The sequence below is a fragment of the Chiloscyllium plagiosum genome, chromosome 39 (assembly GCF_004010195.1).
Source record: "Chiloscyllium plagiosum isolate BGI_BamShark_2017 chromosome 39, ASM401019v2, whole genome shotgun sequence".
Lineage (NCBI taxonomy): Eukaryota > Metazoa > Chordata > Chondrichthyes > Orectolobiformes > Hemiscylliidae > Chiloscyllium > Chiloscyllium plagiosum.
In genome coordinates, this window is record NC_057748.1 from 9,033,821 (window position 1) to 9,048,779 (window position 14,959).

The following is a 14,959-nucleotide window of genomic DNA, read 5'->3' on the forward strand; positions in this document are numbered from 1 at the left end:
AATGCCCAAAACAATGCAGCAGCTTATAAAACAGTAATTAATGCTCCAAGAAATCAAGGAAATCAGCTCCAACATCGTTAAAAACCTCAAAAAGGAGCAGCTCTTACAGCCACAATTTTCTCCCATCCTCCATCATGGATTACCCAGAATTCTAACAGCACCGCAGGTCTTAACATTTTAGCGAAACGTTAAAATGGCCCCGAACCCTCGCCGAGACAGCAGCTCGAGGAATGCGAAGGAACCATGACTGCGGTGTCCTAGACGAAGGAGAGGGAAATGCATGAGCTGCCTCACCCACCTGTCTGCCAGGATGGAGTTCGGAACTGCGAGAGGAGGGAAGAAGCAGAGGGTCCAGGCTGTGGTGCCCGTGATTCCAGAGCAGAGATGAGGTTCATGACAGAGGCGTCTGGGGTGGTGCTGCCAGCGTGGTGAAGCCCGGTCTCAAATAGCCCCGACAGGCCTACAGCAATACAAAACAAACAAGAACCCAAGGTTAGAGAAATTTGGTCTGAAGGTGCTTAGTGAAAAAAAGAACTTGCATTTATAAAGCTTCCTTCACATGCTCAGGACGTTCCAAAGTACTTTACAGCCAAGAAAATCCTTTTCAAGAGTGCGGACACCTGCTTAAAGAAAGAAAGGAAGGAACCAATTTGCATACAGCTAGCTCCTGCAGACAGCAAAACGGTAATGATCACATATTCTGCTCTTTGTAATGTTGACCAAGGGATAAATGTTGGCCAAAACTGATCTCTCTTCTAAGCTGTGTTACAATGCACAGTTTCCATCAGTAACTCATCAAGGCTCCATAAACAGTCCCTTCCAAACCAATGACTGCCATTTAGGGCAGCTCATACATGAGAACACCACCACCTGCAAGTTCCCCTCAAAGCCACACACCACCCTGACTTGGAAATATATGTTTCAGTGTCGCTGGGTCAAAATCCTGGAATTCCCTCCCTAACAGCATAATGAGTCGAGTTGGCAGCTCACCACCAACTTCTCAAGATGATGATTGCAGGTCATTGCAGTCAGCAAAGCCCACAATCCCGTGAATGAGTGAAAAGGAAATAAAATGGCTACTCACCAGCAGGATGATGATTGGTTGCATAGCCTTGAAGAGGATGAGGTGTCGCATAAGCTTGTCTGTGTAGAATGTCTGTTTCGGGATGTGAACTGCGAGACCCTCCATATACCAGACTAAATAAAATGAAACAATTCAGAGGGAACAATAAAAAAGAGTGGCACATCAGAAAATCCTTGGATTAGCCTCAAGTCAAGTTAACTTTCTGCCCTAACCTATCACCCATTCCCTAAAACAATAAGGCTTGGAACAGAAACAGGCCAATCAGCCCTTCGAGTCTGCTATGTCATCCAATAAGATCAAGGCTTAGGTACAAAGCTTTTCAGGAGTTTGCACAGTTGTGAAGGACGTTATAGAAATGCAAGTCTGTTTAATTGCGTAATTCAACTTGGCATTTACATTCTACTAAAATTGCTCCATCAGTTTTAATGCACTTTAATGCACTCAGCATCACTAAAACTGCAGGATTCAGTCTCCATCCTTGTTCAAAAGATCTCAAAAACATTATCTATGTAGAAGCTGACACAGTGACTTTTGGCCTAAAATGATTGGTTTCTAAAACCAGACCTTTGTATGAGTAGATATGGGAAAGGCTTGACCTGATTAGTTGGAACAATCCCAAGCTAAAATTGGGCTCTTGTGGTGCAGTGGTACCTCTGGGCCAGGAGGCCCAGTTCAAGGCCCATCTGCTCCAGAAGTGTGTTAATAACATGTCCGAACAGGTTGATTAAAATGTCTTCAATATAGAGGACCCTGAGGCTTGGATTAGCAGGAAACCAAGAGCAGAATGAGCCAGAGGGAGCCTGGTCCAAGTCGCAATCTAGTGGCTGTGAATGTGGGGGCGAAAGAAATTTTAGCTTTGCATTTTGCCTTACGGTGTGCTGTTTTACAAGGGCAATGGGCTCCACACTGACAGCTGTGGCAGGGGAAGGCACAGCAGGATCCCACAGAGAACGAGCAGGAGCCACATTCTCGTTCTTCTGCATTCAGTTGAAAAGAAGTGCATTTCTTTAAAAGGAGCTGACTGGTTTAACTATCACCTGACCCCTCAGCAACAAACTTTTTACATATTGTATTGGAGTGACAGCCTTGAGCGGGTGAGAGTGCAGTGCACGATGTTTTAAAATCAAGACCAAAATAGAGACCCAGTAACAGACCCAACCTGTCACTTACAACATTCATTGACTTGCTTTGGACTCACAATTCTCTCCAACATTACCCCGCTCTCTAGGTTTCTCAGGTATGGCTCCTTCCTGTCTCTCTCCCATCCTCTCCCTTACATTCTTCCCTGTCAACCTCTTGTTTCTCACTCCTCTCTTTTTCACATTTCAAACTTGTAGGGGACTTAGCTGAAAACGCGCAGCAGGTCAGGCAGCATCCAAGGAGCAGGAGAATCGATGTTTCGGGCATAAGCCCTTCTTCAGGAATCTTCTTCAGGCTTATGCCCGAAACGTCGATTCTCCTGCTCCTTGGATGCTGCCTGACCTGCTGCGCTTTTCCAGCAACACATTTTTCAGCTCTGATCTCCAGCATCTTCAGTCCTCACTTTCTCCTTGGAGGGGACTTAGAAAAGTAGATACAATGAGAGTTCCTAGAGTCACAGACATTTACTGCACAGAAGGAGGCCGTTTGATCCATTGTGGCCCATGCTGGTCAAAAAAAGATTGGACTGCACTCATCCTGTTTTCCAGCTTTTGGCCTAAATCTCTGGAGGCCATGGCAACACAAATGAATATCTAAGTACTGCATAAATGGCATAAGAGTTTCTGACTTGACCACTGTTGCAGGCAATATCTTCCAGACATCCCCCACCCTCTGACTGAAAATATTTTTCCTTTGATTTGATTTGATTTACTCTACTCATGTAATCACGTGTACTTAAGTACAGTGAAAAGTATTGCTTTGTGAGCAATACAAGCAGATTATAGCAAATGAGGACATACAGATCATAGGGTGCTTAAACAAAGCGAGACATACAATGTTATGGCTTTACAGGAGGTGCACAAAGCAAGATCAACATCATTTGAAGTTAAAGAGGTCCATTCAGCAGTCGAGTAACACCAGGGAAGAAGCTGTTCTTATACCTGTTGGTGCATTGTGTTTAAGCTCCTCAACTCTCCTCTTAGTCTCTACCTTTTACCTTGAAGCTACGTCCCCATGTCATTTGACTCATCTACTAATAGAGTCATAGAGATGTAGCACGGAAACAGACCCTTCAATCCAACTCATCCATGCCGACCAGATATCCTAAATTTATCTAGTCCCATTTGCCAGCATTTGACCCCTATCCCTCTGAACCATTCCTATTCGTGTACCCATCCAGATACCTTTTAAATGCTGTCAGTGCACCAGCCTCTACTACTTCCTCTGGCAACTCATTCCAACACTCACCACTCTCTGAGTGAAAATGTTGCCCCTTTGATCCCTTTCAATGAAGAAAAATGTGCCTTTGTAGCCACCCTATCTATGCCACTCATAATCTTACACACTTCTATCAGGCTCCCTTTTAAACTTTGCTGCTCCAAGGAAAAGTACCCCAGCTAATCAAATCAATCCTCATAACCCAGACCCTCAGGCCCAGGCAGCATCCTGGGAAATCCCCCATTAGTGGGGGAATGACCTTCAGGATTTTCCAGGATCATACAGGTCATTCTGCTGTAACACATGTTTTGTTAACGCAATTGACGAATTGGGGACACTGTTTCGTAAGTGCGAACTTTTAAAACGTGTTGGCTGTAATGCGATTACACGGCCAACACTTTAAGCGCTGTTCTTAAAGCACGATCTTTCTTTATCACGGGGTAGCACAAGTAAGCAACCATCGCATTATAGAAAAACCAACTGTACACTCAAGTGTCACTCTTGTCACATTAGGAAATTCTCCCTTATGGGCAAGCCTAGAACAAGGGGACTCAGGTTTAAAATGAGGTGGAGATAAAGAAAATGTTTTTCTTGAGGGTTGTTAGTTTGCAGAATTCTCTTTCCCAGACAGCAATTGAGTCAGGGATGTTGAATGTATTCAAGGGCCAAGTCAGATAGAGGGAGTTAGTAGTTATCTTATATTTTTTGTGGGTGTTCCATCAGGGGTCAGGGGGCAGATAGAAAAGTGGAACTGAGGCCACAATCAGATCAGCCACCATCTGATCAAATGGTGGAGCAGCTCGAGGTGCTTAATGGCCCACTCCTAGTTTTGGGGGTCTCCCCGATCTCCACACCATGCTCTGGTGCCTCAACTGGACAATTCCTTAGCCACAGGCCAAGATTGTTCCTTTGCTTAATATATACATGTCCATCCCTTGCTGAGACGGCATCTTGGCCAGTAAGTTGGGAAAATGTCTGGCTCCACTTCAAACAGCGTCAATGGACTGGACTAAGTCTGTGGCACCTTAGTTTAGGCTGTTCGATAAAGGCCCGATCTGCCACAATCATTCTAGTCTTTGTTCTCCTGCCAAGTGTTCACAAGCTCACTTCCATCACCAACAAGCTTGCATTTATATAGCACCTAAAGCTGTTTGTGGCCCGCAACATATTTTCAAATTGTAGCTGCTGGCATAATTTAGGAAACGCGTCAGCCAATTGGCACACAGCAAGCTGCCACAACCAGCAATGATAAAACCATCCTGCTCTTTCCTACATCATAGGTACCAGTAGTTCTTTCGTTCGCTTGAGGGGACAGGTGGAGCCTTGTTCACCCGAGCAACAGTACCTCAGACTGCACGGCATTCTGTCAGCACTGCACTGGGGGGTCTCGGTCTAGACTACCTGCTCCAGTCTCTGAAGTGGGGCTTGAACCCATAAGCTGTTCCTGTCAAATATTGCAGGATCTTATATGTTTCAATTAAATCACCTCTGACACTTCTAAACCATAAAGGATACTAGAAGTGGTTCAAAGCCACTTGGCTGCAGATATCAAGGGCTGACCGTATGAATCACACAGTATGTCAGCACCTTTGTCAACTTTTCTCATAAGATAAAATCTGCTCATTCCAGGTATTGCTACAGTAAACCTTCTCTGAGCTGCTTTCAAGACATTAACATCCTACAAATACTGTTAAGATTGTCCGAAATAACAGGGCTAATGACACTCAATTCCAGTATTAGAGTAGCACTATAGGTACGACTTGCACAGGTTAAACATTACTGCTGGTGTTGTTAGCAAACAGACAAGCTCACACACACACACAACACATACTGAATTATAGCCTCCCATTCCTTCCAGAGAAGAGGGGCAGTACAGTGGCTCAGTGGTTAGCACTGCTGCCTCACAGGGACCCAGGTTCGATTCCAGCATCAGCTAATGGCTGTGTGGAGTCTGCACTTCTCCCTGTGTCTACGTGGGTTTCCTCCCACAGTCCAAAGATGTGCGGATTAGGTGGATTGGCTGTGCTAAATTGCCCATAGTGTCTAGGGATGTGCAGGTTAAGTGGGTCAGCTATGGGAAATGCAGGGGTTATGGGGATAGGTGGGATGGTCTTCGGAGGGTCAGTGCAGCCTCGATGGACCGACTGGCTTCTTTCTATACAATAGGAATTCTACAAAGGTGCAGACATACTGTGTAATTCATACAGTCAGCCCTAGATATCTGCAGCCAAATGGCTTTGAACCACTTCTAGTATCTGCGGAGCTCTCCCACCCATCGCTATCCCCTTGATAATGTGGTCATAAGAAATCCTTGTACACATTGGGTTAATCATTGCCACAGCCAATGCCAATGGTTCAGGGAATAAATGACCCTATCGCGTCACTGAGCCAGCTGGCTGGATTGAGTCTACGCCAAGTGGCCCAAGTCTCAGCAGAAATGGGAACTAGTCTCAGTACTCTGAGCTACAAAGGGAGCTGAAGGAAAACCCACTGCTGGTGACATCGACTGCAAAACGGTGTGGGGGTGGGGGTTGGGGTTCGTGGGAGAAGAGGCTGCTGCTCATGTTCCCATGTATTGTCAAAGAAAACCCTGCATTTTTGTAGCACCTTTTCACAACATCAGAACATCCTCAACACATTTCAGGGTCAATAAAGTACTTCTAAAATGTAGTCACTGCAGCGACGGCCATTTTGCGCACAGCAAGCTCCCACAGACTACAGTGCAATCATGCGTGGTTTTCCGGTTTCTTTCTCAAAAATCACATTGGTTGAGCATTAAGTATCAGCTCGGACACGGGGGACATCTCCTCATCTTACCCCTTTAGGACCTTATTCCCAGGGCATCACTACAAAGGGTCAATGTCTTCCAGGCAGGAACAACCTTTCTTTTATTTATCAAGCCAATAGATTTTACACAATTCACAGCCCCTTCCTTTACTTTCTGAGAGCGCTAGACATCAAAGACTTGATTGACAGAACTTAGAACCCAAACTCTACCTCACTTTGAGAACACTGACACCCACTACCCTCAGTCCAGCCTCCTGACTCACCTCTGGCTCAGGAGGTCACAGGATCAAGTCCTTGATCAGCTTTGAGCTCAAAACCCAGTCTGACACCTGCATGAAATGCGATCCTTCCATTTGACACACCTCCCCATTGTTAGAGAAAAGTAGGTCCTGGTCTCTGTGCAATTGTCCCAAGTGCTTTCAAGGTGACTCCAGATGACGGTGTGATTCCTCTATCAGTTGAATAAACCTTTAGGCATTATAGGTTGAAGCACAAGGACAATTTATGGATGCTGCATATTTACAAACCTGAGCAATAAGATGTTAACCACTCAGCCTCTTGACCCTTTCCAACATTTGAGACAGTCACGGTTGAACTTCTATCACAACCCAACTTCCTACCTGCTCCCCATTTCCCTCCAGAGATCAATAATCAGTCAATCTAGACCTTAACTATATTCGGTGACAAAGAACAGAGAATTCCAAACACTCAGAAACCTTTGAGCAAATTAATTTTTCCTGATCTCAGTCTCAAATCCTGAAGCTGTGACCCCCCCATCTTTGAGTTTTTAGATTCTTGATAAGCGAGGGGTTGAAAGATCATTGGAGGCAGGAGATATGGAGTCATCAGATCAGCCATGACTTTATTGAATGACAGATCAGGCCAGAGAGGCCTAATCCTGTTCCTATATCATATATTCCTCTCCTCATTTCTCTGGCCCATGGAACAACCTCTTGATGTTGACTCCGTCAAATCCCTTCACACTCTTCTATGTTATAACGAGGTCACCTCTCATTCTTCTCAGCTCTAGAGAAGATAGAATACAGAACAGTACAGCACAGGAACTGTGTTTCTGCTGACCATCATGCCGTTCCACTAGCACGTGTAGGTCCAATGTACCTAGCATTGCACTGGAGGACAATCCCCTCATCCCAGAAACTAAACGTAGTGAATCTTTGCTGTGACCACCTCCAACACAAGTATTTCCTTCATTAGGACACCAAGACTGCACACAGTACTGTGGTCTCTCTGAAGTCCTGTGCAACTGGTGACAGATGAGGATAGTACGGAGAACTACACACTCAAAAGCAGTAGTTAATTTGGTGCTATGTATACTCTGGTAAAACGAAGACATTCTTAACTACATGTTATTTTTTGCAGATTCTCTGCTTCCCACACAAAGCAACAAGATGAACAGCACCTTAAGTCTGTTGTTTCTGGAAGGGACTTCAGGCATTGTCTGACAGGCCAAGCCTGATTACTGTATAACATCACACTGAGAGTGTAGCACCTAGAGCTATATTAAAGAATTAACCCATTAGCTTCTGACAAAGTCCAGAAATGATGTTAACTGAACTACATTAATTCTCTAACACATTCACATTCATACATAGTATCCTGTTTCCAGATGCACCTCCCAAACATTTTCCAACAAAGCTGTCCCCTTCCTTCTCCACTCCTGTGTAACTTCCTCCTGCAAGGGGTTGGAGTATAAAAATCTGTAGTGTACAACAAAGGCTACCTCAGATTACAATGGGATCTTGATCAGATGGGCCAATGGACCAAGGAGCGGCAGATGGAGTTTAACTTAGATAAACGTGAAGTGCTGTATTTTGGAAAGGCAAATCAGGACAGGACTAATACACTTAGTGGTAAGGTCCTGGGGAGTGTTGCTGAATAAAGAGACCTTGGAGTGCAGGTTCATAGTTCTCTGAAAGTGGAGATGCAGGTAGATAGGATAGTAAAGGCAGAATTTGGTATACTTCCCCTTATTGGTCAGTGCATAGAGTACAGAGTTGATAAGTCATGTTGCAGCTGTAAAGGACATTGGTTCTGCCACTTTTTGAAATATTGCATGCAATTCTGGTCTAGGAGAAAGTGAGGACTGCAGATGCTGGAGATCCAAGTGGTAAAGTGTGGTGCTGGAAAAGCATAGCAGGTCCAAGGATGTTGCCTGAACAGCTGTGCTTTTCCAGCACCACACTCTTTGACAATTACAACTAATAGGAAGGATATTGTGAAACTTAAAAGGGTTCAGAAAAGATTTATCAGGATGTTGCCAGGGTTGGAGGGTTTGAGCTATAGGGAGAGGCTGAACAGGCTGGGGCTGTTTTCCCTGGAGCATCTAAGGCTGAGGGTTGACCTTATAGAAGTTTACAAAATCATGTGGGGCATGGATAGGATAAATAGGCAAGGTCTTCACCCTGGGGTGGGGGAGTCCAGAACTAGATGGCATCGGTTTAAGGTGAAAGTGGAAAAATATAAAAGGGACCGAAAGGGGCAACGTTTTCACGCAGGTGGTGGTGTGTATATGGAATGAGCTGACAAAGGAAGTGATGGAGGCTGGTACAATTACAACATTTAAAAGACATCTGGATGGGTATATGAATGGGAAGGGTTTAGAGGGCCAAGTGATGGGCCAAGTGATGGCTAATGGGAGAAGATTTATATACGGTAGCTGGTCAGCATATATACTGTGTATACCTCTATGACTCTTGAGAGGGTGCAGAAGAGATTTACCGGGATACTCCCTGGATTAGGGGGTGTTAGCTATAAAGAGATGCTAGAAAAACTCTGGTTGTTTTCTCTGGAGTGGCAATGGTTGAGAGGAGATTTGATAGAAGTCTATAAAGTTATGAGATGCTTAGATAGGGTTGATGGTCAGAATTGTTTTCCCCAGAGTTGAAATGTCTAAAACTGGGGGACATACATTTAAGACGAGAGGGGGCAAGTTCAAAGGAGGTATGAGCAGCAAGTTTTTTTTACACAGAGTGGTAGTAATCTGGAATGTGCTGCCAGGGGTGATGGTGGAGGCAGATACAAAGGGGCGTTTAAGAGACTTTTAGATAAGCACATGAATATGCAAGGAATGGAGGGATGTGTATCAAGGGCAAGCAGAAGGGAATAGTTTAATTTGACGTCATGTTCAGCATAACATCGTAGGCCAAAAGGCCCATTCCTGTGTTGTTCTGTTCTATGTTCTAAGGGGAACTGGAAATTCCACACTGCCACCATAAATCACCAGGTCACCACTTGTAACAGGAATTTTCTATGTAAACGTGTCACACTGTACTCATAAACCCAGAGGTGGCTCATTAGTGGCACTCTGCCTCTATTCCTGATGTCACTCTGCAGCTGAAAACTACACTTAAAAACTACACATGGCTGATGCAGGCAACTGAGCACAGGATATTTTAGATCCTAAATACTGCCCACCCTGAGGGTTGCCAACTCTGCTGGAGGTTTCACCACATGATCTTCACACCCTGTCCCTGAAATTCTGCCTCGGTCCATCCTCAAAGCTTCCAACAGCCAATTGGAAAGCGAGCAGACCAGACAAGTGTCAAACAATGACCCATCCCCAACGAGAGAGAGAATCCAACCATATCCCTTTGATATTCAGTGGCATTTCCATTGCTGATGTCCCCACTATCAAAATCCTTGGGGGTTATTTATCATTGACCAGAAACTGAACTGGGCCAGCCATATAAATATTGTGGCTACAAGAGCAGGTCAGAGGCTGGGAATTCTGTCACAAGCACCACACCTCCTGACTTCCCAAAGCTTACCCACTATCTCCAAGGCACAATTCAGCATGGTGATGGAATATTCCCCACTTCCCTGAGTGGATGCAACTTCAGTTAACAATCAAAAGAAAATCTTTGACCTGGACCCAAGCCTTGGATCTCATTTCCTCTCTGTCACAAATAGCATCTGCTTCCACCTCCACAATATTCCTCATGTCTCCCTTCCTTGACCCATTCCCCACTGTAAAACCTTTTGTTGTCATCACATTTGAGTATTATGCTTCCCTCTGAGTTAGTTTTCCCCTTTCCATAACCTTGGGCTCAGTCAAAACCCCACTGCTACAACCTAACTCTCAACAAGTTTGGAGCAGCCCTCATTCTCCTGAATTGTGGGACAACTTGAACTCCATCTATGAATTTCAAATTCTCGACCTCAGTTTAAATCCCTCCATGGTCATGAACCCCCTCCCTTAATTCTGTAACCTACCTCCTCCAGTCCCACCAATCGCTGCCTTCCTCCAATTCTGACCTTTTGCACAGACCCCAGTTCCTTCCCCTGGGCCTTCTAGGCCCCATGTTCCAGAACCCCTTCAGTAAACCTCTCCACCAACCTCTCCCTTGTGCCGTCCTCCTTAAAGGTGCTGCCTTTGGCCTTGTGTTTTGGTCACCCATCTTAATGTCTCTTCATGTGGCTCACTAAGGTGAAGGAGGGCATTGGAGTAGGACTGGAACAGAGGATGTTCCATCTATCCCAGGGAGAGCTAGATGTAGCCAAGACTGACACCATTTGTAACTGGGTGTCCTGGTGCATGAATCACAAAAGTTCAATTTGCAAGTACAACAAATAATCAGGGTATCTAGTAGAATGTTATGTTTTATTGCGAGGGAAATTGAATACAAGAATAACAAGGATATGCTTCAGTTATACACGATATTGATGAGATTACATTTACAATACTGAACACTGCACTTACAGAAAGATATTAATGAGTTGGAAGCAGTTCAGAGAAGGTTTACTGAACTAATCCCTGTATTGAGTGGATTCCCTTATGAGGAAAAGCTAGACAGGCTTGGCCTGTATCCTACCCTTTGGAGTTTGGAAAAGTCAGAGGTGACTTAATTGAAACATATTAGATCCTGAGAGGACCTGATCGGGTGGATGTTGACAGGATGTTTCTTCTTGTGGAGGAATCTAGAACGAGGGGTCATCATTTAAAAATAAGTTCCCATTTAAAAGAGAGATGAAGAAACATTTTTCTCTCTGAGGGTTGAGTGTCTTTGGAATTCTTTTCCTCAAAAGGCAGTGGATGCAGACTGTTGGAATATTTTTAAGGTCGAGATGGATGGATTATTGATGACCAAGGGACTGAAAGATTATCAAGGGATATGCAGGGATGTAGAGATGAGGTTAAAATCAGATCAGCCACAATCTTATTGAATGGTGGAGCAAACTGGAAGGGCAGAATAGCCTGCTCATGTTCCTGAGCAACAAAAATAAACTGCATATGCTAGTATCCAAAGTAGACAAGCAAGAGGATTGAAAAACACAGCAGGCCAGGCAACATCAGGAGGTGGAGAAGTCGATGTTTCAGGTGTAATCTCTCTAAAAACAGCTCCCCTTACACCCACCCCCAGTCCTGAAGAAAGGTTACACCTGAAATGTCGACTTCTCCTCCTCCTGATGCTGCCTGGCTTGCTGTGTTCTTCCTGCTTGTCTGCTCATGTTCCTTGTCCATATGTTGGTGAGCAAAGCAATACCATTTCCTTTGTAGAAATTGAGTGGCGTTAAAGCAGATCTGGTTCATACAGTATCAGGCAGGTAAAGGTGGGCAGTGCTGGAATGGAACCATACGGGGACATTCATTCAGGAAAGAAGCAAAGGATTCTCTTGAGCCACTGACAAGTCTACCCACACAAACTGCCGGAGCCTGTAAGCATTTCCAAACGCTTTTTTTCTATTCTTAAGCCAGAAAGTCCCTCGCATTTGTATTTGGTTAACGCGAGCTTCAGGTTGGGAGCATTTCAATCGATCTCAAAGTGATCCAGTTTCCAGTGAAACAATATGGGACAGTATCCTGGGGTTTTTGGTGCATCCCAATGGTTTTTGTCCCTCCTTGGCAGTTTGAAATTATATCTGAGGGTTACTTTATCTTTGCTAGAAGGTCATACTCCCTCAGGTTTCAGGGTGAAGGGGGAAGGTCTGGAATACAGAGGCTTGGCTTTAAAATGAGAACACAGATGATCCAAGGGCAAGGCCATGACACGCAGTTTCACTCAAAAAACTAGGGTCGATTCTGAAGCAGTCTCTGCACCTTCACCTTCACACCCCTACTCCATCCCAGAAAAGCAGGGGGAGAATTTGAAGTGGGAGTGAGGCACAGACAAGTCAACATTTCAACCTGCAACTGTTGCATGTTAGACAAGGACTATTGAAGGTTATAGAATAGAGACAGGGTCAATGCACAGACCAGTTACGATCTGATTGGACGAGGCATGTGAGTTGAGTGCCTGACTGACTGCCTCCTGCTGTAGATTCATGGGGCTGATGCCTGAGATCAACAGTTTGTTTCATGATGAAGGTTTGAGAAGTTTGGGTCTACACCTATTGGAGTTTACAGGGATGAGAGGTTGGTGTACTGAAACATATAAACATCTCAAGGGACCTAGAGTCATACAGCATGAAAACAGAACCTTCGGCCCAACTCGTCCATGCTGATCTAATTTATTAAACTGAACTGGTCCTATTTGCCTGTGTTTGGCCCATATCCCTCTAAGCCTTTCCTATCCATGCACTTGTCCAAATGTCTTTTAAATCTTATAATTGTACTTGCCTCTACTACTTCCTCTGGCAGCTCATTCCATATAAGCACCACCCTCTGTATGAAAAACTTGCCCTTCATAGATCTTTCCATTCTCATCTTAAACCTGTGCTCCCTAGTTTTGGACTCCCCCTCCTCAGGGAAAATACCTTAGCTACTCACCTTATCTATGGCCCTCGTGATTTTATAAATCTCTATAAAGAGGTCACTCCTCAGCCTCCGAGGCTCCAGAGAAAGGTTGTCCCAGCCTGTTCAACCTCTCTCGATATCTCAAACTCGCCAATCCTGGGCACATCCTTGTAAAACCATTTTTGCAGGTCAGTGCATTAAGTATAGGAGTTGGAGGTCATGTTTTGGCTGTACAGGACATTGATTAGGCCACTTTGAGAACATCATATTGGAAGAATGTTGTGAAACTTGAAAGGGTTCAGAAAAGATTTACAAGGATGTTGCCAGGGTTGGAGGATTTGAGCTATGGGGCGGGGTTGAATAGGCTGGGGCTGTTTACCCTGGAGTGTCGGAGGCTGAGGGGTGACCTTATAGAGGTTTATAAAATCATGAGGGGCGTGGATAGGTTGAATAGTCAGTCTTCCCCAGAATGGGGGAGTCCAGAACTAGAGGGCTAGGTTTAGGCAGGGAGGGGAAAGATATGAGAGAGACCTAAGGGGAAACCTTTTCATGCTGAGGTTGGAACATGTATGGAATGAGCTGGCAAGAAAGTGGTGGAGGCTAGTATAATTGCAACATTTGAAAGGCATCTGGATGGGTACATGAATAGGAAGGGTTTGGAGGGATATGGGCCGGGTGCTGGCAGGTGGGACTAGACTGAGTTGGGACATCTGGTCAGCATGGATGAGTCGGACTGAAGAATCTGTTTCCATGCTGTACATCTCTATGACTCTATGACTATGAATAACATCCTTCTGATTGCGACCAGACCTGTACACAGTACTCCAAACGTGGCCTCACCAATGTCTTGTACAGTCATAACATAACACTCCAACTCCTGTACTCAATGCTCTTCACCAGCTTGTCTATTTGAAAAGCCACTTTCAAGGAACTATGTGTGTGCACCTGTAGGTCTCTCTGTTGAGCAACACTCCCCAGGGCCCTACCATTAATTGTATAAGCACTGCCATGGTTTGTCTTACCCACATATTTATCGAAATTAAATTCCATCTGTAACACCTTGGCCTAGTGGCCCTGTTAATCAAGGTCCTATTGTTTTATCATGGAGGGGCTGTGTGCAGGGCAGGCAGTTTACAAATTTGTGGTTTCCCCATTTAAGACATAGATTAGGAGAGATTATTTTACTCAGTGTGTGGAACTCTCTTCCCAGACAGCAGTGTAGGTTGGGTAACTGAAGAGCTTCATGGAGAATAGACGATTGCTCAAAGTGACCGTCGAGGACTTTGGGTGGGGATGTTTGTTGAGAAAGGGGAGTTGAGGCCAGATCAGCCATGATCTTTTTGAACGGCAGAGCAGATTCGAGGGCCTGATTGGCCTACTCCTAGTTTCTACATTTCTAGAACACTAAAGGCAGAAATAGGAACACAAGGATCAGCAGCAGCAGTAGGCCATTTAGCCCTTCGAGCCTGCTCTACCAATCTATACAATTACGGCTGATCCTTTAACTCAAATGTCTTATTCCGCTTTCTCTTCATAGCCCTTTAATATCAAAAGCAAATCTCTTTTTTAAATATAATCAGTGATCCAACCTCCACAGCCTTTGTGAATTCCACAGGCTGACCACCCTCTGAATGAAGTAATGTATCCTCATCTCAGTGCTAAAAGATCTACTCTGCATCCTGAGATTGTAACCCCTGGGTCTAGACTCTCCAGCCAGGGGAAATATCCTTCCTGCATCTAGCCTGTCCACCCCATTCTTCGAAACTCTAGTGAATACAGGCCCAATTGACTCAAACTCCCCTCAGGGAAGGGGTCGGCTCCAGTCTTCTGTGAAGTTTAATGGGATATTTTGCTGAGTTTTTTTAATTGAATCCAATAGGATTTCTCAGGCACAGGAGCACAGAGATAAGTGATGTTTGGAGAAGCATCGTCAGGTCAGGGTCCAAACTGGTGAGATAGGAGATTGGGACATACCCGATAGGATCAACCTGACAATCTGCTCCATCTCTGAAGGTTACTTGAATTGACATCCCTCT

General features: G+C 44.8%; 1 protein-coding gene across 1 annotated transcript in view; it reads right to left on the reverse strand.

Annotated features, from left to right (window-relative positions):
* Window positions 1-14,959, reverse strand: part of LOC122542016 (proline-rich protein 12-like) — an 81,024-nt gene that overhangs the window by 49,552 nt on the left and 16,513 nt on the right. Inside the window, exons 2-3 of the mRNA XM_043679308.1 lie at window positions 1,085-1,197; window positions 299-460 (exon numbers count right to left, since the gene is read on the reverse strand). Of these exons, the coding sequence (XP_043535243.1) occupies window positions 299-460; window positions 1,085-1,197 (275 nt within the window). The remainder of the gene's footprint in view (window positions 1-298; window positions 461-1,084; window positions 1,198-14,959) is intronic.